Raw genomic sequence first — 22625 nt, forward strand, 5'->3', positions numbered from 1 at the left:
TGCGTATGTACTTGACTAATTACTCAACAAGCCATGTGGAAGTTCGTGTTCATGAAGACATACTGGACATTAGTAATGCGCCTGCTAGTGCTGCATTGAATCAATGACCCTAGGATGTTTTTACTCAACGACAAGTGGTTCCACGTTCCAGATACTCTCCGCATACTCGTTAATCACACGGTCCGTTGAAAAGAAGCCCATGCGAGCAACACTGCTGATTGACTTGACGATCCACTCATCCTGTTTCCGGAAGTCCTCGTCAACCAACTCCTGAGTCTGGATGTAGGATTTGAAATCGTCAGAGACCAAGTAATAATCTCCATGGTCAGTGATGGAAGCGATTAATGATTCAAATGCTTTGGGATCGCCAAAGGTGCCTGATCGAATTGACTCGAATACTTTGGCCAAGTCTTCATCCAAAGTGAAGCCCTTGTATCTATGATTCTCGCGAAGGGTCTCAACATCTTCAGCAAGAGTGCCAAAGAGGAAAATGTTGGACTCGGTGATTTCACGCGTGATTTCAATCTGTTTACGTCAGTTTCAACCGTGGGTATGTTGTAAAAGGCTCGGTAGACTCACATTAGCACCATCACACGTTCCAATGATCAGCCCTCCATTGAGCACAAATTTCATATTACTGGTTCCACTGGCTTCAGTTCCAGCGGTTGAGATGTGCTCGCTGATGTCCGAGGCAGGAACGATAATTTCAGCCTTGCTCACATTGTAATCCTCAATGAAGATGACCTTGAGCAAATCACCGACTTCGCTGTCGTTGTTTACCACCTCGCCCACTTTGTTGGTAAGATGGATAATCGTCTTTGCCATCCAATATCCAGGAGCTGCTTTGCCTCCAAAGATTGACACACGGGGTACCAACTTTTTGCGTTCTTCTGGCGTCAATGATTTGATCTTCAGGTATCGATGAATCACACCAAAAATGTTGAGCTGCTGTCTCTTGTATTCATGGATACGTTTGACTTGAACATCAAACAGGGCCGTTGGATTGACGATATATCCAGTTGTATCCTTGATGTGTTTGGCAAGTCGCTTCTTGTTCTCTGTCTTGATTTCTGCCCACTCCTTGCGGAAATCTTTATCATCAACATAGCGCTCGATGCCATCCAAAAGCGTCAAATCAGTCAAGAAATCATAACCACCTAGCTTGGACGCTATCAATTTCGACAGCCGGGGATTGGCCTGGTGCAACCATCTTCTAGGGGTTATGCCGTTTGTGACGTTGGTGAATTTATCCGGACCATATATCTTGACAAAATCTTTGAATATTGTTGACTTGATGAGATCGGAATGCAATTCTGCGACTCCATTAACTTTATGAGAACCAATAATGGCGAGGTATGCCATGCGGACCATCTTGGGCTGCGATTCCTCGATAATGGAAACTCGTGCCAACAGATCACGGTCATTGGGGAATTTCTTTTCCACGTCTTGCAAGAAGAACAAGTTAATGTCATAAATAATCTGGAGATGTCGTGGCAACAAGTGCTGCATTAGAGGAACAGACCATTTCTCCAAAGCTTCTGGTAGAACAGTGTGATTAGTATATCCAAAAGTGCCGACAACAATCCTCCATGCTTCATCCCATTCGAGACCTTCCTGGTCGACCAAAATGCGCTGCAACTCGACAATAGCAAGCGTGGGGTGAGTGTCGTTAAGCTGAATAGCAACCTGGTCTGGAAACTCGTACCAGGCCCGCTTTGTCTTTTTGAATCGGCGCACAATATCATATAGAGAAGCTGCGCACCAAAAGTATTGTTGCTTCAATCGAAGTTCTTTGCCACGATCGAGGTTGTCGTTGGGGTATAAAACCGCTGAGATTGTCTCAGCGCGTTGCTGATCAGCCACAGCACTTTCGTACTCGCCAGCATTGAACTTCTGAAAGTCAAACTCGCCACTGCTTGCCTTGCTCGACCATAACCGGAGGTTGTTTGTAGTTGTGGTACCATAACCAGGGATCGGCACGTCATATGCGACCGCTTGTACAATCTCACCACCATGCCAGTTGTAGGTTACCTTACCATCTTCATCCTCCTGTCGGTCAGATTGGCCATAGAACTGAATATCGACCGTGATTTCATGACGTGGGAACTCCCAAGGGTTGAAGTCTAGCCAATAGTCTGGAATCTCAACCTGGTATCCATCAATTATTTCTTGCTTGAAGATACCGTACCGGTAACGCAACCCATAACCCCACGCTGGGTAGTTCAGAGTTGCCAGGCTGTCGAGGAAACAGGCAGCCAAACGGCCGAGACCTCCATTTCCGAGTGCCGCGTCATGTTCTTGATTGATGATATCTTCGATACGGAAGCCCAGGTCCTCCAGTCCCTCTATCGAACAGGATGTGAATGAGCAAGGAGTCTAGCTACAACCTTCAGCAAGCTTCTTACCTTTTGCAATATCCTTCTTGCCCACATTCAACATGGCATTGTCAAGAGCGCGACCCATCAAGAATTCGAGGGATAAGTCTGTTAGGAGGTGGCGCAAGTCAGCCATTGTGTTTAGGTACCTGCTGGATAAGAGAGTCGTTTACAGTAAACACGCTTCTGATCTGCCAAAGTCTGGCGTTGTTGTGTCTTGTTCCAATCGATAATCAGTCTCTCACGAAATGCGAGGGCTGTGCCGGAGTACGCGGCTCTATAATAGTTAAAGTGTTAGCATTGACATCTCGTTTGATCTCTTGTTCGAGCACTCACAGATCGTCGCAATTGTAGAGGGAGCGGGCGAGGGTCGTTTCGATATGCCGAACAAATTCCCGCTTATAGTAAAGTTAGCTTCAATCCATATCTTCCGTTTTTCGTGGGCTTATGGGTACCTCGAATTCTTCCTTGTTCTCGAAACCTGTGGCGGACTATGGCTCATACATGGTTAGCAGCTTCGGTCTTTAGAATAACAGTATCGATAATCGGTTTTTTGAGAAATATCATACATATTTCTTCCATCTATTCACAGTCAGATCATAAATAAATTTAGAACATTGGCAGAGCATTGAAGGAGTATTTATTCTTACATCTCCCTAAGATGCTCTGGAATGCTAGCTTCGACAGCCTTGATCTCCGCCGGGCCAAAGCCTGTGAATGTTCTCTTGTGCTTGGGACGACTGAAGCCGGGACCAACGGCTTGTAGTTCGGCAACAGGGACGCCAATGGACGGTTTGCGATCTCGTGCTAGACGTTTGGAAGACATTTTGTCCGTTCTGACGTTCTTGATGCCGAATTAGTGGATTGAGAAAGTCAGTCGGGCAGGAGGAGGAGGAATATGAAAGAGGAGAAAGATGAAGCTACTACACAAGAGAGGGGTCAGTCAACCAACTACGTAGTACGTATGCCTAAGTAGCAGGAAGGAGGCCGTGCTCCACGGTAGCTTCCTTGAAAACAAGGTCAAGCAAGTACAAGTACATAGAAAGGAAAGATCTATATGGCTCTTCCATTAAAAAGATCATGCGATTCTGTCATGAGCATTGAAGGTGGGGCACAGTAGCTACTAACTACAAGCTATCCACTTAACATTTACAGAGTACGTAACTTACAGTTTACAGAGTAACGTTACGTACTACGTAAGCAGTTAGTCTGGATGCGGCACGACTCCTCTGGACGGCCTAGATTCGGATGGTCCGTGCGAGGTGGATAGCTCTTTGGATACGCTCTGATACAGATACGTATTACATCTCTCGACTGACTGGTAACCGCTGGACTGTAGTATGGACATACATAGTATATACGCTTGTCAACATACAGAGTATATATATATTTACCACGCAGTGTACAGAAGAGGTCGGTCGGAGGGAAAGTCAATATATGCCGATGATGTCATGTCAAGCAATACCGACTTCGTACGATATCTTGGATTTCATCATGATCCAGCGTTGAATAGTTAGTTAGTCAGTAGCCATTGATATCAGAAAGAGATCTAAGAGATTGATTTGTAGTGTTTGCTCGATATTTTAATGAACAGCTCTAAGAATACTGTAATATAATTATCGTTCCTTACGAAGTACTATGTAGTAATTGTTAAAAGCCTTCGTATGCTTGATGAATCGATTGAGTGGATATTAAAGAATAAAATCTTTAGTCCCACGGGGATAAACAAAGTATGCTTGAACGTGATAGAAAAAAAAAGAGAGAAAAGAAATCCATCATGAAGCCGTATTTTAAGAAGACGCCTCCGCAAGAGAAAAGGAGAAAGATAGGAAAGAAATAAACGCCAATTCTGTGTTCAGAATGATGAAAAGAGGATTGTTGGAATGACCCCCTGGGATATCAAATGGTAACAAACAAGATTATCTTGACGTCGAGGTGGATGAAAAAATAGAATGGACATGACAGAGAGAAAAAAAAAAGGCCCCAAAATGATCGTTAAAACGGTCTGCAGCAACCGACAAAGACAAATAACACGACGCGCTCCTTAACCCAGAAAAGACAAAGTTCCCCATTAAGAGTTGCATGCAAAAGGAAGAGGGAAAATACAGGGGAGAAATGGTTCGACAACGTTGGACAGCAAGAAACGAAGTAAGAGGGATATCATCAATATGAGAGAATACCGGAATCTTTCAAAGCGTTTTGTAGAATGGTTTCTTTGACGGCGGCGAAAACAAGACGAATATTGGTTGTATCGGTGGCTTGTGTGAGACTAGAGATAAACAGAGTCAGTACTGTGATAGATGGAAGGGAAACGGGTAGTGTGAGTGAACGTACTGAGGGTATAAGTTCAGATGAGCTCGATTGACCTGGTTGAACCTCCACAACAGGTACTTTGCTGCTCTGTTAACGTCGTTGCCGCCGGAGTAATCTGGAAAGTAATTGCTGAGGGGTGATCGACCAAGCTTTTGTCGGAAGAGATCGACTTTATTCATGAATAAAATTATACTCGTGCGCATGAACCATCTCGAGTTGACAACTGAATCGAAGAGAACCAAGCTCTCCATCATTCGATTCTAAACACCAATTAGCCCGGCTTCACCTTTGCACACGATTTGTTTTTCATACCTGATTGCTTTCTTCTAACAGAACTTGGTCGTATTCACTGAGCGCAACGCAAAAGATGATCGATGTGACGTTTTCGAAACAATGAATCCATTTCTTTCGTTCACTGCGTTGTCCGCCGACATCAAACATGCTATAACCAGATTAGATTGAGTGTGATAGAAGGCAATGGTCAACCGTACTGTATACTGAGCTGGCCCATAGTGAACCTCGTCTCGTAGATTCCTGTCGTCTTGGTACGCGCCCGAAGCACATCGGCCTCATTAGGTATGTAATCTGATGCTGCTATTCGCTTCGCATTTTCGAAAAAGCTGTTCGCCATCAGTTTAGTTGGCCCTAACAAAACCGGAAAATCAAACGTACTATGGCGCTGAATCCATCAGGTAAAACTCGCTCTGGTGCTCCATAACTGATGCCGTACACGGATCATTCCATATAAATGTCACTGCATCGCCAACTTTCGGGTCTAACGGTATAGAAGGATCGGGATCTATGTTGTATTCTGAGATGTATGTGATGAAATCCCGCACTTTCTGGCTGGTCGGCTCTATATCGAAATGTTCGTAGGCCTCGATCACAGATTTGGCGCAGTCGAGCAGGTTCTTGTAGACGGTGAGTCGGTACATTGTCAATTCTTCGACGCTGTAACCATTTTGGTGAATAATCTTCATTTGTTTGACGATGGTTGACTTTCCACTTTCGCCGGAGCCTGTAGATTAGATAAAACAAGAGATTAGTATCAGCCGACCGTCTGATCTCTCAATGCATCAACTAAATAAACCTACCGAGTAGTAAGATCTTGCATTCTCGTCGTAATCGTCTCGAGTCTTCCTCTATTTTTCTGTCGATCATCTGACTTCGCTTTTTCTGTTCAAGGTCCACATTGGACTCTGAGCTGACACAACCACCCATGATGACCGAACCAGGTGGGAGTGATTTTGAAAGTATCCGAAATCCCCTAGTCGTGGAGGACGATTCGACGCAACAATCAATCCACGTCGAATCAACCGATTCGAGTGCCAATGAGTTTAATAAAAAAAAAATCCAATCCACCCGCCCCAAAGAGTCGATATTGTCGACGATTCAGAACCCCAGACGAGCCGCGGTGGCCCGAAGCCGTCTGAACGCTAGCAAAGAATACCTATTTTCTTCTCGTTTGTCTTGTTATCCACCTGCCGTGTGACTTTCGTAAGATAATTCTCGAAAGTAATTATCGTCGGTTGCGAAGTTTGTGGATGTCAGAGTTTTAGTGCTGATGACACGGGTGTCGCTGGAACGGAAGACTCGCGCCTTTACAACGGGATGTGGTGTTGTGTTTTGACAGTCGGACGTGAGGTGCGAGGCCGAGGTGAACGAGATAGAAGCAGTAGGAAAAGTGGCTATATTGAGAGATCGTTCAATGTTAATGGTCTCAGCCGAGAAGGGCTGAAAGCGATCTGAGGTGATGTGGTGGGTGTGGTGGTTGGTGGTTGGTGGGTAGATGGAATGGTGGTGGTGGTTGAGCCTGGACGGAGGAGAAGTTAAGTGGGAAGCAGGCCAGAGTAGCTGAGATGCCGAGCGCTAGACAGTGAGTTATGTAGCGTAAGGTGAGGTTACCAGCGCCAAATACGGAGTAGTGAGGTGGCTATGGCTCTGGGCTGACGGTCCGCTCGGCTAGCCTCTTGAACGTTAACTCGACAGACACACCTGCAACTCATGGTATGATCTGTATTATCCCGCTCTGTCTCTGGGCAGATGAATGTAAACAAAAATAAATAATAAGAAGATTTAGCACGGGATGAGGACAACAAAAGGAGAAGCCGATGACTCGTGGGTTCCGGATGTTCTTTCATGGAAATACGCACTTCTAAAGATCGTCGCAGTAGAAAATTGGACATTAATGTCATTTAACTACGTAGATACTAACTAGATGGACACCGGTTGATACATACAGCCGTACCACTCGGTACTGTACGGAATACAGACGTCGCAGTCGCTGTGTACGATGTAGTATCGCAGTATGATACATACGAAGCGAAGATATTAGGTTGACACACAAACTCATCAACTGCGGTGACCGGTCCGGTAATAGTCACCGACGCTTTGCATCCCCAACTTGAACTCCGTGTATATATAATTTCACACGTACTACGTGGTATAACCGAATTGCCGATATCGACTGTCAACAGTGTCAAAGAAAAGTGAATTGTAGAGAAACTATAGATCGATCCACCCAATAAGACCCATACAATGGGGCGCTGTGGGCGCTTCCTGACAGAAGTGACTGCACCAAAGTATGCCTCGCAGATGATAATAACTGCCAAGTCTTGAGATACAAGTCTATGCTCGTAGTATACATACCGATCGAGGCGATCATCCAATGTATGGCATGAAACATATTGGATGTATTGAGAATATGAACTACTCTGTAGTATGATCTCCATCCAGTTTCAATTTGAACACAATCCATCGAGATACAAACGTTCCCCGTAAAAAGGCCCCGGGTGGGCGGGTTACAAAACGGTACGCAGTAAGTTAGTTAAGTTACCTGCTCCATAATCCTGAACGATCCGGCCATTGCGGGAACTCCGGTAAGCTCACGTGGGCGGCGGGGACGAGAGATAAGAGCCAATAATATCCAAGAACAAGCCGGCGGGACCAAGTCGGCTGCTTGTGATCCGTACGAATACATAAATAAATTACTTACATTACCGACACTTGTGCCTAAACACGTACTCGGTTTGTGCTCAATAGTTCCAACATAACTACTACTTCGAATTCGACTACAATCCTCAAAGAACCAGGATCAAGTGGTAAATAAAAAACCATGTCGATCTCTCCCGGTCTTTGAGGGCAGTGTGACTCGCGAGAAAAGCCTTGGCATCGTCACTTATGCGCATTAGTCACAGACGGTGTCAAGACTTTGAGAGCTTGAGGTTTCAGCCTACCAGTCGATTCCCGCCTTGATTGGCGGCTACACCTGTTGCGCCCTAGGCTTTCGCTGTGCATTGCCTTTTTTTTCTTAGTATCATGCCGGTGATTAGCCTTGGGTGTTGGTGCTGCAGTACTGCATACTATGTAGGAAGTTGATGTCCTTGAAGTTGAAGATAAACTTTGAAAACGGTTCTTTTTGCTGTCTGTAGTACGGAGTACTCCGTAAGGTATACGACTAAGCGGGGCTTGTACAAGAAAAAAAAAGGCTAAACAAACTCATGATGAATCATCAATCCATCATAGTAACTAACCTATGTAGTTAAAATACAGTATTCAACAATAATCAACCTTGGATTTGGAGGTTTGTTTGTACGGGTCGGAGTCTGTGCTTCAGCCTGTTTTGGTAGCCTAATATTTTTTAGATTCAACCCTAACCTTTAGCCACTCGAGCGTCTGTGTGTATTTCCGAAGGAGCAAATGGCTAATATTGAACAAGAGAAATTAGGTGACTTGTCACATAAGTACATATATGATATAAGTACATACATATCACAAATGCCGGGTTGGCATCGTATTTACGATCCGAGGAGTTATTTGTTCCTCGGCCTCTTATTTGCGTACCTGCAAGTCGCCGGCCGAAAACCGACACCCCCTTAATGTCCCTGGAAAATATTTATGAAGCACAAGGCTCACGATAAGTTTAATATGCGCAACTAACTTAGTTTGAAGTAATAAACAGCACGTTTTAGAGATCGACAAGTCAGTGTTTCAGGAAAATGTCAAATAAAAAGGCGACTCTGTACATGTACAGCTCCTTTGATGTTTTAGGGGAGTGTACAGAGAGTATGGCTACTACTTGGATCTGCCCGCACTAATTTTAGCCCTCTTGAGCAACAAAGATAGCATCGTTACTCTTACTGAAGGCAGGGCGAGTCATGCCATGGGACGTACGTAGGATCATCACAAAGTCAAATAGATGATATGTTGCCGATAACTGACGACAATTTCTTTTTGAATGAACCTTGTGCTCGGTCGGACGCATTCTTTGCGGAAGTTTGGATGCAAGTCAGATGGCATGGATCTGCCCGCAGCCCCGCCAGGCGAATATCCATATGAGCATTGAGCAATGCATCTGGAGAAATCGTTGGCCTCATACATGTAGCCTCTAGTTGTACAGAGTACGTCGTTAAATATGTTTCCCTTTCCCACCCTTCGAGACTTCGACGTCAAACGTCCCTATTTGATGCAATGTCCATGAATTGATAGTGGTATGTTATCTGAAACGTTTGGCCCCTGCCACAGACCCAAAAGGATCTACGAGGCTCACCGTATGCATGTGTGACATACCATTCTCGGGGGCTCGTTTAAGTTGGCACTTACCTAGCAGAGCCCGCATTGGACGCCGAGCGTAGGATCTATTTTTAAAACACTTATCAGCGACCAGTTTCACCGCACAGCGGCCATCAGTCTGAGCGTTAGGTACCTTGGGTTAAAACGTCTGTAAGGCTTAAGCCGCATTGAATTTATTGATCGTGCAAAAGATAAATGACGTGTCGAGATTTCGTCGCAGCGAAAAAGACGAATGGTGGAGTCACATGACTTTTTCCCCGATGACCAAACTGCAGATATAACATGAGGGATGATGTAGAGGCAGAATGAACTCGCGTAGACCAGAACATGGCAGGTTACAGCAAACGGTCAGCAGTCATCTGCTCGTTCTCAAGGACAGAGGAACCGATAAATATCAATACGCTTAAGCAACCCGATGACTCTTCATGGGAATCCAACATCACGAGGAATTGAGCCACCTCACTTGCCCTTTGAGCACATGAACGTTGCAGTGTTGTGTTTTGTGATACCCCTGAGTCTTGATAAGACGAAGACGAGCCTTGACCCTGTCGAATCGGATCGTGCCAGCTAAGCAGCGGTAGTGTGCCACTTCAAGATTTGGGCAGTTTCTTATTTGCTCTCACCGGCTTTGTATGGTCTTTAACCTAGATACGGAGTGCATAGTATACTACATATATACTACATGTCCGTGGATGTGTCCGCCCATGGGAACCGAGGACACTGGAATCCAGAATTGAGTTACGCGATCTGTTGGTGATGGTGAAGAGTCTCCTGGGGATTTGGCTGACACGACTGCTATGTAGGTAGTCGCATACGGTAGCCCCTCTTGACCGACATTCTGCACAGAATCATGTGGAAACCACCTAGTGTCGATTCGGGGGTCTTCTGGTAGTTCTGGTAGTTATATAGTACATATTACTAAATCATCGCGAGAAGATGAAAGAAACAGTAAGGAGTGAAGAGAAGGTCTACTGAAGTCTACCGAGCTTTCGAGAGTCTCGACCGGATTCAGCCAGTCAGCCACCGGGATGGCGCCATGGAGATCCATCTTTGCATGCACTAAACCGCTTTGGGCGCACTCAACAACGTCATTCTTGTCTGCTTTCTGGGAAACTGGCAGGAGCAAGAACGCCAGAACCACAAGAAGAGGAAAGAAGTATACTGCAGAGTATTTTTGTGAGTATTCTTTCCCACATTCTGGCCCTCTAATTGGAGAAGGAGCAGCCCGGTTGCCGTTACCGCAGCGTTTCTCGTCTTTCCTCCCCCCCCCCCCCCCCAAATTTAGTGTTGTACCCTTCGCTCCTTCCCTCTGTCAGAGTCTGTCTTTCCCTCCTGGTCCCTCCCCCACCACCACCAGCTCCCAAGGTTTCTGCTCAATCTGGATTAACATTAACCCAACCCAGCCTATAGACCAATTCTCGTCTACGTTAACCTCTGTTGAACTTGTTATTTCTCCTTTCTACCGATATTCTCATCCCAAACTATCCTCACGATTCTTCCATCCTGACAGACCCTGTGGTCTTCATTCCGTCTACCCGAAACGTCTGGACTCCCCCGCCTCCCGCGCTGATTCCGCATTCCTCGAGCACACTGCTTTGAACCTTTCGCCGTCAGTCAACGTCCCCGCGCCACTGTGGAAAAAAGCTGTCAACAAGAAGGGATCGTGATAAACATCAAAAAAGAGAAGCAAGATTGTCGTCGCGTTACTCGCTCCTCGGTTTGATTGCATCACAAAAATAACCATTCAACGCGCCCATCATGGCGGAGTTCGTCCGTGCCCAAATTTTTGGCACAACCTTTGAGATCACCAGCAGGTGCGCATTATTTTGGCACCATAGATTTACTCAAGATCAAAACATACTAATTCTTCAGCAGATACACCGATCTCCAACCTGTCGGAATGGGTGCATTTGGCCTGGTCTGGTATGTACACTCGTTCGGTGGTGGCGTGACCTCGGAAATCATATGGCGGATATTGACTGACGACTAAAAGTTCTGCGAGGGATCAATTGACTGGTCAACCGGTCGCTGTAAAGAAGATAATGAAGCCGTTCAGTACTCCGGTACTGTCAAAACGCACATACCGAGAACTCAAGCTTTTGAAACATCTACGGCATGAGAATGTGGGTTGGCTGTGTCCTGTTCTTCTGTCCAGATGATGTTAACAGACTTTTGACTCTAGGTCATTAGCCTCAGCGACATCTTCATCTCACCATTGGAAGACATGTACGTGAATTTTACATTTGGGTCTCGACCGACCTTTGTCGCTAATCGCTCGCCAATAGTTACTTCGTCACCGAGCTCCTAGGCACTGACTTGCACCGACTCCTTACCTCGCGTCCTCTTGAAAAACAATTCATTCAGTATTTCCTCTATCAGATTTTAGTGCGCCGCTCTCTCCTGAAGTCAAAACTGGCTCAATGCTAACGGTCCATAGCGCGGCTTGAAATATGTCCACTCCGCTGGCGTTGTCCACCGTGATCTCAAACCCAGCAACATTCTGATCAACGAAAATTGCGATTTGAAAATCTGTGACTTTGGTCTAGCTCGAATCCAAGATCCTCAGATGACGGGATACGTGTCAACGAGATACTACCGTGCCCCCGAAATCATGCTCACATGGCAGAAATATGATGTCGAGGTGGATATCTGGAGTGCCGGCTGTATCTTTGCCGAAATGCTGGATGGAAAGCCTCTTTTCCCTGGAAAAGACCATGTCCACCAGTTTTCGATCATCACCGAGCTTCTAGGCACTCCTCCTGACGATGTCATTGAAACCATTTGCAGTGAAAATGTGCGTGTCATTCTGGCGGTTCTTTCTGACTCAGCTAACGATCTCTAGACCCTCCGATTTGTACAGTCTCTACCAAAGCGCGAACGCCAACCACTTGCTGCTAAGTTCAAGAATGCTGATCCAGCAGGTATGTTTTCTTTTCTGTGGACTTGCTACATTCAGAGCTGACGGGTCTTAGCTATCGACTTACTCGAGCGGATGCTCGTCTTTGACCCAAAGAAGCGAATTCGTGCCGGAGATGCGCTTGCCCATGAATATCTTGCTCCATACCATGACCCCACCGACGAACCAGTTGCCGATGAGAAGTTCGACTGGTCGTTTAATGACGCTGATTTGCCCGTGGACACTTGGAAGATCATGATGTACGAAGAAATAACTGAGGCCTACGTCGACAAGTAACTAATTAAGTGGTTTTCTTTTTTGTAGGTACTCGGAGATATTGGACTATCATAACATTGACCAATCCGCCGATCCCGCCCAAGTTCCTTTACAGTAAACCGACAGAGCTGCCCAGTCGCATGACGAATTTCCTTGTCGTACATAGGCAAATGAAGCGATTCATTACATATTCGAAAGCCACTACACGGTGTTCAGGTTCTCGAGACCTTTTGTGCTTTACATATTTTCGCAAGCATTTGGCGCTGATTTCCGCCTTTGAGCTTTTCTTTTCGATTCTATTTGATATAAACAATGCGTACATTCAGGCATGCGATACGTCTATAACAAATATCTTCCGTTGTCTCGATATTACCCGATTCTGGCCGCTTGTTTGAGTTTAATTGATGTGTCGTTGCGTTCACCTGGGTGATCTGATCAGTCGATTTCGTTTCGTCGGCTCATAGATCCACGCCGGAGGTAGTTTCAAAACCCATGAAGGGATGCCGTTTAGACGAAAGTTTTATTCATATGGTAGCTTGAATCCAAGGCCATATGTTGTTTAATAGCTGCATTAATTACGAAAGAGTACTCGTAAATTGATGATTCTTGTATTCTATTAGTTTGATGCGGTGAAGATCATGACGCTGTTAACCTAAGAGATTTAGATGCGACGGTTCGTTTCCCCGCAGAAGAGCCGCCCCGACACCCATGTTGAGTTCATCTGTAGTCCACTAGTTATGTATACTAGAAATCGCCAAATCCTACCATATATTAAACTTGTTAATCTCATCTATTTCGATATAAAATAATTAGACTGTGTCGTACAGTCATACATATAGTACGGTGCACAGCTCAAGTAGCGTCGATCATATGATAAACTAGCTCGATAAGGTCAGATTCGTCAAGCGCGGGATTATTTTGTCGTCCGCCCATCCAAACTTCGTTCTTCTCCAAACCTCGAATTTGAAATTCGAGAGCGACGCCTCACAATTCGTTCTCTTGAGCATGACTCAAGAATCTATCATGCGCCAGGATCCGATTGTCCTGGTTATAGATTTTCATCATGCCAGGTTTGTTTTTCTTTTTTTTCTTTCTTTCGGTTGCGCTATGCATGGCCCAACGGGCTGAGCTGTGCTGCAGAATGATGCCAATTGCTGACGCTGCAGAATGCGAGCAGAGGCCCCGAGATAGAATTATGTTTCGCCGATGAAGGATCGAATCCAGCTGTGGAAAATGACTGGTCATTACTGCCGTTCATGGCATTGTCGGATGGAGCACATGCGTTAGTCTCCTCTTTTCCTGATACTGCTGCCGGCCAGCAGTAAGGACCACCAAACTTGGCGTTTTCTCCTCCATGCACGATGGCTACAAACAAAAAATTGCCTTTTTGAAAATACTAAAAGAAGGGATTAATTAATAGCTCGACGGAAGACTTCTCATATTTCACGCTCCGACGCGAAGCTACCTCCACCCAGAATGCGACGTCCCTTTTCGGTATATCCTGTACGAGACAGATCCCTGCGAGTTCGTTAATTGTACGTTCCCCCGATGTGACGCGCTCGACCGTTCAGAAGGCGGTAGTGGTTGTGACGGATGGGCCGCAACATTTTGGGCCGTTGAGGGAGAAGTTGTCAATGGTGACGTCGGCGTGGTTTGCGCAAAGGTATAATCAGACACTGGGAATTTTGGACGGGCTGCTGAGATCACGTTTAGGGATTTCTCGGACGTTGATATCCTCAAGGTTCGTTGCACCCGACCACGCATACATGATCTGGACTCATCGAATCTAGAAATTCCGCGAAAGCCTGATCACAAGCTTGAAGAATGAAGAGGCGCAAAGAGACACGTACCTTGGTATAGAACCTCTCCTAACGTCACAATTTGCTAGACTAACACAGACAAGGTCTATCCTTGCGAGAAATGATTCACACCTTTAAATCACAAACACTCGTTCTATTCAAATGTTTACTATTACAACCAAAGGTAACATGCCACTGCCCCGGCTGATACAAAAAAAATACTGACAACTAAATAGATGTTATTCTTTGGCTCTCGTTGCGAACGTCTATGCATGATACAGTTTTCTTTATTGTCTTTGATACCCGGTTTACTTAGTAATTTACAAGACTGTGCCGATCCGGCGTTTGATTCATATGCTGAAAATGCTGAAAAGGCCACGTCTCTCAAGACGAGCGAACGGAGTTCGTGTATGTTCTATTGCCCGCGGCTCGTGCAGCGTATGATTGATTGCTGATGTCTGGATCTAGTACTGGCCTATATGGGATTGCCATTGCAGCTTTTCGGCAAGGTAGGCAACCCATGAACTGATAATATGGCCAATCAACTGACTCTCTACCTAGGGAAGTATATTTGGACCATACACACCATTGCAGCAATTGGATCTACTGGCTGATCACGGGACGAAATCGTACGTGGTCGGGTCTACAAACTCATTATTGCTCCAACAAAAAGACCGTTATAGCGATATTTTGATTAATGTAAGTTTCTATATTGCCTGCCTTCTTTACGATCACCATACTTAGATTTATACAGTTAGATGAAGGGACTATCAGTATCCATTCACCTTCACTGAGGGCAGCACTGGCGTTGACAGCCGCAGACAGACGATGGGTTGACTTTCTCACGCAAACTATCAACGAGACCTGGGACCCGGCGCATCCCGAACAGCCCAAGACACATGGCTATGTTGGCTCCGAGGAGTTCATCAGACTTCAGTTTGAAGAGTATCTTCTGGCATTATTAGCAAGCACAAATCATCGACAACATGTACAACCCATGTCACCCGGAAAAGCGGCAGAAGCAAAGAGCAAGGGACAATCAGCCGATACGGAAGGAGATCCGACGCTGGATTTCAATACAGACTTTGTCGCCCATTGGCAAACTACGCGGAATTATGCTCTATTTCATCGATTGACCTCTGACGCATTGCTGTTCTCCATCGTTGAGCCTCGACATCCCTATGCAGGCGGACTTACGATAGATGATATTCAGCGCCGGCTGGCGCAGCAAGTATCCGAACTTCATCTAGACGAGCGCGTCCGCGAGGGCCGGGAAGCACTCAATAAGACACTAGCATCAGGCCAGAAGAAAGTAAGCAGCGCTTTCAACAGTTTCTGGGCAGATATCGAAGCTCTACGAGAAGCGCAACGGAAAAAGAACGAAGAAAAATTCGGAGCTGGAGTCACGGAACGATCGTCCTCTGACGATAAGAGTGTCAGTAACGAGTCTGTGCAATTCGCACGGAATGATACACCCTCACCCGCGAGTGAGAATCAGTCTCCATTCTCTTCGTGGTTCGGCAGCCGTCGCTCGCCATCTGTCGATATTACGCAGGCACAGACTTCCATGAATGTAGCAGGCCAGAAAGCGGGCGCTTATATTAGTTCGTGGGGGACATGGGCCAGCGAGCGACGCAAGGAATGGCAAGATCGGAGGATTACGACGACGACAAGTACAAGTACGATATCATCGCCAACATCATCATCATCATCATCAGAAACAACGACCAAAAACCCCGCAGGTCTTCCAAGCGTTAACGAGAAGACTGAAATGAAGGACCAACCCAATAATGACAACAACAATAGCCACCAATCAACAGACGCACCATCCCTCCGCGAAAGTGAAGAAGCACCCTTCCCGACAACATCATCAACAACTTTAGGCCGAAGCATGAGCCGCCGCAAACGATGGAGCAGCGTCCTACGCATGAAGGATCATCATCGCAGCGACTCCGACAGTGAATCATCAACCAGCCGCAAGGGATCATTAGACATCCCGCGCCGTGGGTCCGCGTCCTCGACTTCGGTCACCGGCTCGAATGGAATGGTAGATGGGATACCGAAGTCGCCGTTGGGGCAGAGGCAGATAGTTATTGGGGATGATGACACTGTTCCTACGACGACTACGCCGGAGATAATTGCTGCAGAAGCGGAAGGCAAAGAAGATATATTGCCTAGTCCGGCTTCATCTCCTGAAGCAGAGCAGGTCAATGCTGATGATACGAAAGGGGATAGTGTTGAGGCAACGAAAGTAGATGATGGTGTCGTGAAATAGATGGAGCATGCACTGCTTTCAGTTTTGGTTTTGGTTTTTGGTTTTTGGTTTTTTTTTTTGTTGTTAGCGTTGTACATGATCATACCTAGTAGTTATACAAACACACAACTATACATACACAATTAATGAATTGAATGAGCAAGTCAAACGAAAGATGAGATTCTATATGTCTATGCATGAGTAGTCCATCGTACATCGTCTTGTATACATGATATTTTCTCACTAATACGTATCATCTTAGATTTCAAGCCTAGACTAACTACTGGTACATGATCAAACCGCCGAGAGCTCAGCAATCCGTTTCTCAATATCCGGAACGGCACGCAATTGTAAATCGAGATCTTCTTTCTCACTATCATTATACCAAAATTAGTATCCTTGGTCGTACCTCAACAAAGAGCCAGGGGCAAGGACTTACTCTTCCAATTTCAATCTCTTCTCCCAATCCAATCCCGTGAAAATATATCCGCCCTGTCCATCAAACTGCAAAATCTTCTTGTGGTATTGCCACAAACTCCGTCGATGCGAGACTGTCATCAACGTGATTCCCAGCTTCTTGGCGGTTTCGTACATGACTTTCTCAATCTCCAGGGTGACGGATGATGTGCATTCGTCCAGGATTGCATAGCGCGGTTTGTGGTAGAAGAGACGTGCCATAGCGATGCGTTGCTGGAGTCCACCAGACAAAACGTCGCGCCATTCTTCTTCTGCATCCCAGCCGCCTTCGCGGTCGACTATGTTGGAAATTTCGAGGATGGAGAGGACCTCGAAAAGATCGGCGTCTGTCACGCCTTTGGCGCGCATTTCTTTGACGCCATCTGGGTATATTACCTGCTGCCGTAAAGTGCCGCGGGAGAGATAGGGGCGTTGCGGGATGTAGAAAATGTCGTCAAAACTGGGCTTCTTCACTGTTCCACCGTAGACGGGCCAGAGACCACCGAGGATACGGAAGAGAGAGGATTTACCGCATCCGTTTGGTCCAACAATCAGTAGGTGATCGCCTGGGTGGACGGTGAAGGAGAGCTTTCGGACAAGAACATCGCCGTTGGGTGAGACGATAGGGACGTCTGTGAATTCGATGGAGGAGCCTTCGGTAACTGTTCCTCGACCTGCGAGGACGGCTGCATTTTCTTCTGTTGATGCTGATGATACGAGTTTCTTCTCGAATCGGCCGGCGGCTACGTCTTCCATGACGTCGAGGAGGGATGAGACTCGAGCGGTGTGGCCTGCGAGTTCTGATACTTCTTTGTACGAGAACATTACACGACCGAATGCATCAGATGAGGAAAGGAGTAGTCGTCGATTAGTGACGAAGCCTGTCAGAGGTTAACAAAGTCTTCACTGCGGTTGGAATTTTGGGAACGCACTCTCTGTCCGATCGCCCATAGTCTGACTGAGCTGCCCCGGAATTTTGAAAAACACCGGAACACTGCAAAGCATAAGGCCCAAAGCACCCCAGAAATACTTGATGACAAAATCCTCCATAAATCCATGATACAACCGTCGTCGAAGAATACGATTGACATGCTTTATAAGCGTGAAATAACCCTTGTCAAGGTTATCCTTCTCGGCTTCGTGGCCGTGATAGAGGCCGACTTCTTCACTATAGTCTATCAACCGTGTATGTTGGAATCTAAACTCGCCTTCCAAGCGAGCTTCATCGGCAACGTATTTGCCGAATGGAGGTGTCAAGGCGCGCATCATGTTTGCTGATAGTTGAACCAGCAGACTCATGAGGAACAAGCCCTCCATGCCCACGTTCTTTGAGAGTTGGTAGTTATATAGAGCCATATCCAAAACGGGTTTTGCTAAGTTCGAGTATAGCTCCGCTAAACTGTCGGAGAATCTGGAAATGTCGACTGTGACCATCTGATCCGGATTCTTGATCCGATCGTCCAAGGCTGAAAGTGCATAAAATGTCATGTTTGACAAATACTTGTCATGGACATGCTCTGTGAGCCGTCTGCGATATTCAAGCGCTAGACGACATTGATGATAAGAAAGCTATGTTTACTTGTCAGACACGAAACACACACAGCTTTAAAAGAAACTTACCATAGAATTCGTAAAAGTGGCAGGGATAGCAACCGTCATCCACCAAACAAGACTCATCAAAAACTCCTTACCCTTGCCACGCACTAAGTGACTAACCAACTTGCCATCCAACTCAGCAACATATATGCTCAGTATAGTCCGCAACACCAGAAACACACTATGACTCAAAAGCAAACGGAACTCTTTACTCTTCCATCCCGGAATCACAATGCGTAACAAGCGTATGAGATTTCTGAAGAATTCAAGGTTGATTTCCACTTTTTTCCTGCTTGCGCTTTTCTCATCGCCCTTCTCGTCCTCTGTGTTATTGTCGAGACTGCTCGTTCCCGGTCGCTCACGCATCTCCGCCTGTCGCCGGGATGCCGCTTTTTGTTCTCCGATCGCATTATGTATTCGCTTCGCGAGGGCGAGGAACAAGGCGAGAGAGACGGCGCGTGAGATTCGGGTGCGATGTTTCACGTACAGACTCGTCAGGTGCGAGATGGTCTGGCTAACAGAGCGCTCTGGGAGTCGCATCTTGGATAGCGCTGCCATCTTCGCGGATGCAGTGAGGTAGAGAGGATTACCTAGATACCCATGTAGGTAGGTAGGTCTGCCGTGGCGGGGAGGTATAGGTTGGTGTGTTGGCAATCTCAGCAATCAACTAAGTCGAACAGCGAGGGAGACGACGAGGACAGAAATGAATCATCCTCAATGGTGTTGAGGATGGACGGCTATGTGGTGGATTGTGTATCTTCTTCGTGAGGTGATAAGTACGTATATTAATACTGATTGAGGTTGAGTTGTACTGAGTTGGCTGAGAGCATGCGAGGAGATGTTAACATGTGAATGCGGATGGTGATGTTCGTCCAAGTGGGCAACTCCACCGGCCAATCTGCCGAGGATGTTCTTACGGGTCCATTACGGGGTTACAATACCCGCAATAGTCGACGTGTATCCATTCGGTCGACCCTCTTCATTGGCAGCTTGACTAGGATTTTTCCGGAAATCTATTCTTGATTGCCAGAACTCTAGATACTCTTTTTTCTCTTTACTGACTGATATTCTGTGTTGGGACACACAGACACCGTCGGCATACAAATTATGTGCTGTGTATTGCTGCGTATTAAAGAGTGGAGAACCCCAGACTTTCTTTTGCATGTGAATGGCCCATGATGCAACTTTGCTTTTTAGCTCTACTCTAGGGTTATCTCCTAGCCCCGTAGGCTTGTCCAAACCCTAACCCGGAATATTTACAGAACATGCTATTCAGAGAACTCTAAATGCTTACAGAATGAAACTGAGCGAGTCTGCGGAGTTTACAGGTCAACAGTTGGTCTTCGTTCCTTTGCTGGATGTTTTGGCAACGGAAGCGGTGACGGCAGTTAGTTAACTAACATAGTTAATAACTAGTCGATTTGTCAGCTAGAATGACTAAGTTAGTTAACTTAGCTTAGTTAACTAGCTACTGTAACTAATTTGGCGGCGTCTCAAACCAGAGTCATTTTTCGAGCTTGCAACATTGAGATAAGTAACTGACGATGAACAACGCAACTCAGACCGTCCCATCTCGTCAACCGAAGAAAGCCACATCTGCGTGCGAAGTATGCCGTGCTCTCAAGGTGAAATGTATTCAACCGGAGGAAGGACAACCTTGTACTAAGTGCGGCTCACATCCCTAACTGTGTACTTACCATCAGCCTAATTTGAATAGATGTGCCAGATCAAACTCTCAATGTGTATTTCCAGAGCCGCGACAGCGAGATCGAGTTTCACAACGAGCGAGACCGTAAGTTACCATGGAGGGCGGGCGCTCCATGCACACCAGGTCATTTTTTGCTGACAGGAAGGGGATTAAGGCGACTTGCCGATCTTGAGTCCAAGCTCGCCAACATAATCGGTCTTCTTTCACGCTCAAGTGCACCCCATGGTGGAATCCAAACTCCCGTTGAGACTGGTTCTGGACTGCCTGCAATTCCCGATTATTTCAGCAGCAGCCCACATCCAGCAGCTGAATTGATAAGCCAAGGGTACCTGGCTGGTTCTGAATTGGACGAAAGCCCCGAGTTGAGTGATAATCAGAATGCCACGGAAAATACCCCGAAGGAATCATATGGTGCGTCTACCGCCATGGACGCTGCTTGGATCACCGACCTGGGACTCGGCCTCGTCGTTCTCGATCATCTTTTAGATACGTTCCGTGGTATGGTGTCCTACTTCCCATTCGTGCAGCTCTCAGAATCCTGGACTGCTGCGTCAATGGCTGAAGATCGCCCTTTCCTATTGCTCGCAGCCGTTGCTGCTGCGTCCTCGAAATTCTGCCATCTTCAAGACGCTCTGATCAGACAATTTAAAGAATCTCTCAGTAAGCGGGTCGTCATGGCTGGTGAGAAAGATCTAGATCTGCTCCAAGGGCTACTTGTTCACCTTGCTTGGTAGGCTCTTGCTTCCGTCTATTTTTGTCGGCGCTGCAGGCAAGCTGACTAATGTCAGGTTCCAATTTCACTTTATTCCAGGAAGTCAGCAAGACTATTTGTACTTACAAATCGCAATCAGCATGGTGATTGACCTTCACCTCGATCAAGAGGCTGCCGACTTGCTTGAGCGGCGGACCGAGCTGGGCAATATCTATACTCGTGAAGCATGCCGTGCTTATCTGGGCTGCTATTATCTATCTGGCATGTAAGATGTTATTCCCTACCCGGGATAAGCGCCAACGAGCTTGAGCTGACCTGAATAGAATAACAATGTCTTCAGGAAGACCCAACAATCTTCAATATCATAAGAACATGCTTCCATGCGCTATGATGCTACAACAACAGCCAGAATTCGAGACAGATTCCTTGATATATCCAGTGACGAAAGTGCTACAGTTTGCCGAGGAGGTCTGTGAGACTTACAGGTCAGAAGGTCTTTATGGCCCTCGTCTATACATCCATGCTGAACGATTCACAACGCGGTTAGAAGACTGGTGGTCCTCTCTATCGATGCATCTTCGCAATACAAGTTAGTCTCTCTCAAGCTCTGCGCTTCCCATTTAGCTGATTGAAAATCTCTAGTATTGCTGATCAATGCCTATCATACCGTCAAGATTCGGATTCAAGAAATGGGCTTGGTATATCGCTATGGACCGAGAAAAACGCCAGTTCCAAAGGCGCAGGCAGATTCCACTCTGTTATCTGTGCCTCCAATGGTCATCAGCAACTTGATCAAATGCGTCACCTCTACAAAAGAATCTCTCGATTCCTTTCTTGCAATTCCCGTTACAGGGCACTGTAGCTTGCCATTTTCCACGTGGTATCAGCTTATTCTGACAGTATTTGTGCTGTACAGGTTGTCCGTAGGACTGCTAGAAGTACCCGAATGGAACGTGGAGATTGCACAGCAAACGGTGGATCTACAAGCATACTTTGACACTCTGTTGTCTTATCTACACATTATGAAGTCATCACCAGACCGGCAAATACCTACGAAGAGCCTCTTTTCAAGGATTCCCGAGATCATGGAAAGCGTAAGAACTTCCTATGCATTAGCAAGAGAGGACATCGTAGAGGTTCGTGACAGTAGTAATGCTCATCACGAGCTTAATGCTTCGAACAACACAGCTTCGTCTGTTCAGAGGTTACGCCGTTGCCCTGCATTGCGGTATTCAAACCGCCAGGTCACCCAAGCTCCGAGCCAACCTGCGCCACAAAATGCTATCGCTATGGAAATCCAGAGGATAGAAGATGAGAAGCTATGGGGTGATCTTTTGGTGATGGAGACTCCTAGCATAATCTAGGGTAATATATTGACTATTAAGAAATGAGAAGCTTTGGGTTGATCTTTTGGAGGATACAACTGCTGGTTTCCGGGATGAGCTGGTGGGCCAGATGATTCCCAATCCACATAACGGTGAGCTCCGTACAAAGGCAAAGAAATGAGTCTTTGAATGTACAGGATGATGTGAGCATGAAATAAAGAGACGAACAGCAAACAAACGTAGATCAGCCGACCAATCAGGAGCGCAGGAATCCAATGTTAGGGTACGGACGTGATGCCAACCCTGACACTTGTACCATGTTCTGAGTGCGCATTGCCGTCAC

General features: G+C 46.3%; 6 protein-coding genes across 6 annotated transcripts; 3 read left to right on the top strand and 3 right to left on the bottom strand.

Moving 5' to 3' along the window:
* Positions 1-120: 120 nt before the first annotated feature.
* EYB26_002953 (uncharacterized protein) lies at positions 121-3201 on the bottom strand (the record flags this gene model as incomplete). The annotated part of the gene is made up of 8 exons (XM_054262257.1): positions 121-525; positions 580-2345; positions 2406-2483; positions 2549-2652; positions 2712-2773; positions 2831-2866; positions 2945-2957; positions 3026-3201. 8 exons carry the CDS (start codon positions 3199-3201, stop codon positions 121-123), a joined length of 2640 nt encoding a protein of 879 aa, XP_054118232.1.
* A 1337-nt stretch (positions 3202-4538) lies between these two features.
* On the bottom strand, positions 4539-5909 carry EYB26_002954 (uncharacterized protein; the record flags this gene model as incomplete). The annotated part of the gene is made up of 6 exons (XM_054262258.1): positions 4539-4644; positions 4710-4948; positions 5001-5130; positions 5180-5308; positions 5361-5706; positions 5783-5909. 6 exons carry the CDS (start codon positions 5907-5909, stop codon positions 4539-4541), a joined length of 1077 nt encoding a protein of 358 aa, XP_054118233.1.
* Positions 5910-11018: 5109 nt separating this feature from the next.
* On the top strand, positions 11019-12550 carry EYB26_002955 (uncharacterized protein; the record flags this gene model as incomplete). Its single annotated transcript, XM_054262259.1, has 9 exons — positions 11019-11074; positions 11136-11183; positions 11254-11383; positions 11443-11486; positions 11546-11645; positions 11698-12054; positions 12103-12181; positions 12233-12416; positions 12481-12550. 9 exons carry the CDS (start codon positions 11019-11021, stop codon positions 12548-12550), a joined length of 1068 nt encoding a protein of 355 aa, XP_054118234.1.
* An 887-nt stretch (positions 12551-13437) lies between these two features.
* Positions 13438-16506, top strand: EYB26_002956 (uncharacterized protein; the record flags this gene model as incomplete). Its single annotated transcript, XM_054262260.1, has 10 exons — positions 13438-13502; positions 13610-13714; positions 13853-14095; positions 14146-14173; positions 14223-14286; positions 14336-14415; positions 14468-14639; positions 14700-14740; positions 14793-14930; positions 14986-16506. 10 exons carry the CDS (start codon positions 13438-13440, stop codon positions 16504-16506), a joined length of 2457 nt encoding a protein of 818 aa, XP_054118235.1.
* Positions 16507-16779: 273 nt separating this feature from the next.
* On the bottom strand, positions 16780-19095 carry EYB26_002957 (uncharacterized protein; the record flags this gene model as incomplete). The annotated part of the gene is made up of 4 exons (XM_054262261.1): positions 16780-16858; positions 16925-17822; positions 17874-18510; positions 18562-19095. The coding sequence occupies 4 exons, from the start codon at positions 19093-19095 to the stop codon at positions 16780-16782; spliced, it is 2148 nt and encodes a 715-aa protein (XP_054118236.1).
* Positions 19096-20081: 986 nt separating this feature from the next.
* EYB26_002958 (uncharacterized protein) lies at positions 20082-22321 on the top strand (the record flags this gene model as incomplete). The annotated part of the gene is made up of 6 exons (XM_054262262.1): positions 20082-20203; positions 20255-20329; positions 20400-20975; positions 21034-21222; positions 21281-21546; positions 21600-22321. 6 exons carry the CDS (start codon positions 20082-20084, stop codon positions 22319-22321), a joined length of 1950 nt encoding a protein of 649 aa, XP_054118237.1.
* Between the last annotated feature and the right edge of the window lie 304 nt (positions 22322-22625).

This window comes from Talaromyces marneffei, chromosome 2 (assembly GCF_009556855.1).
Source record: "Talaromyces marneffei chromosome 2, complete sequence".
NCBI lineage: Eukaryota > Fungi > Ascomycota > Eurotiomycetes > Eurotiales > Trichocomaceae > Talaromyces > Talaromyces marneffei.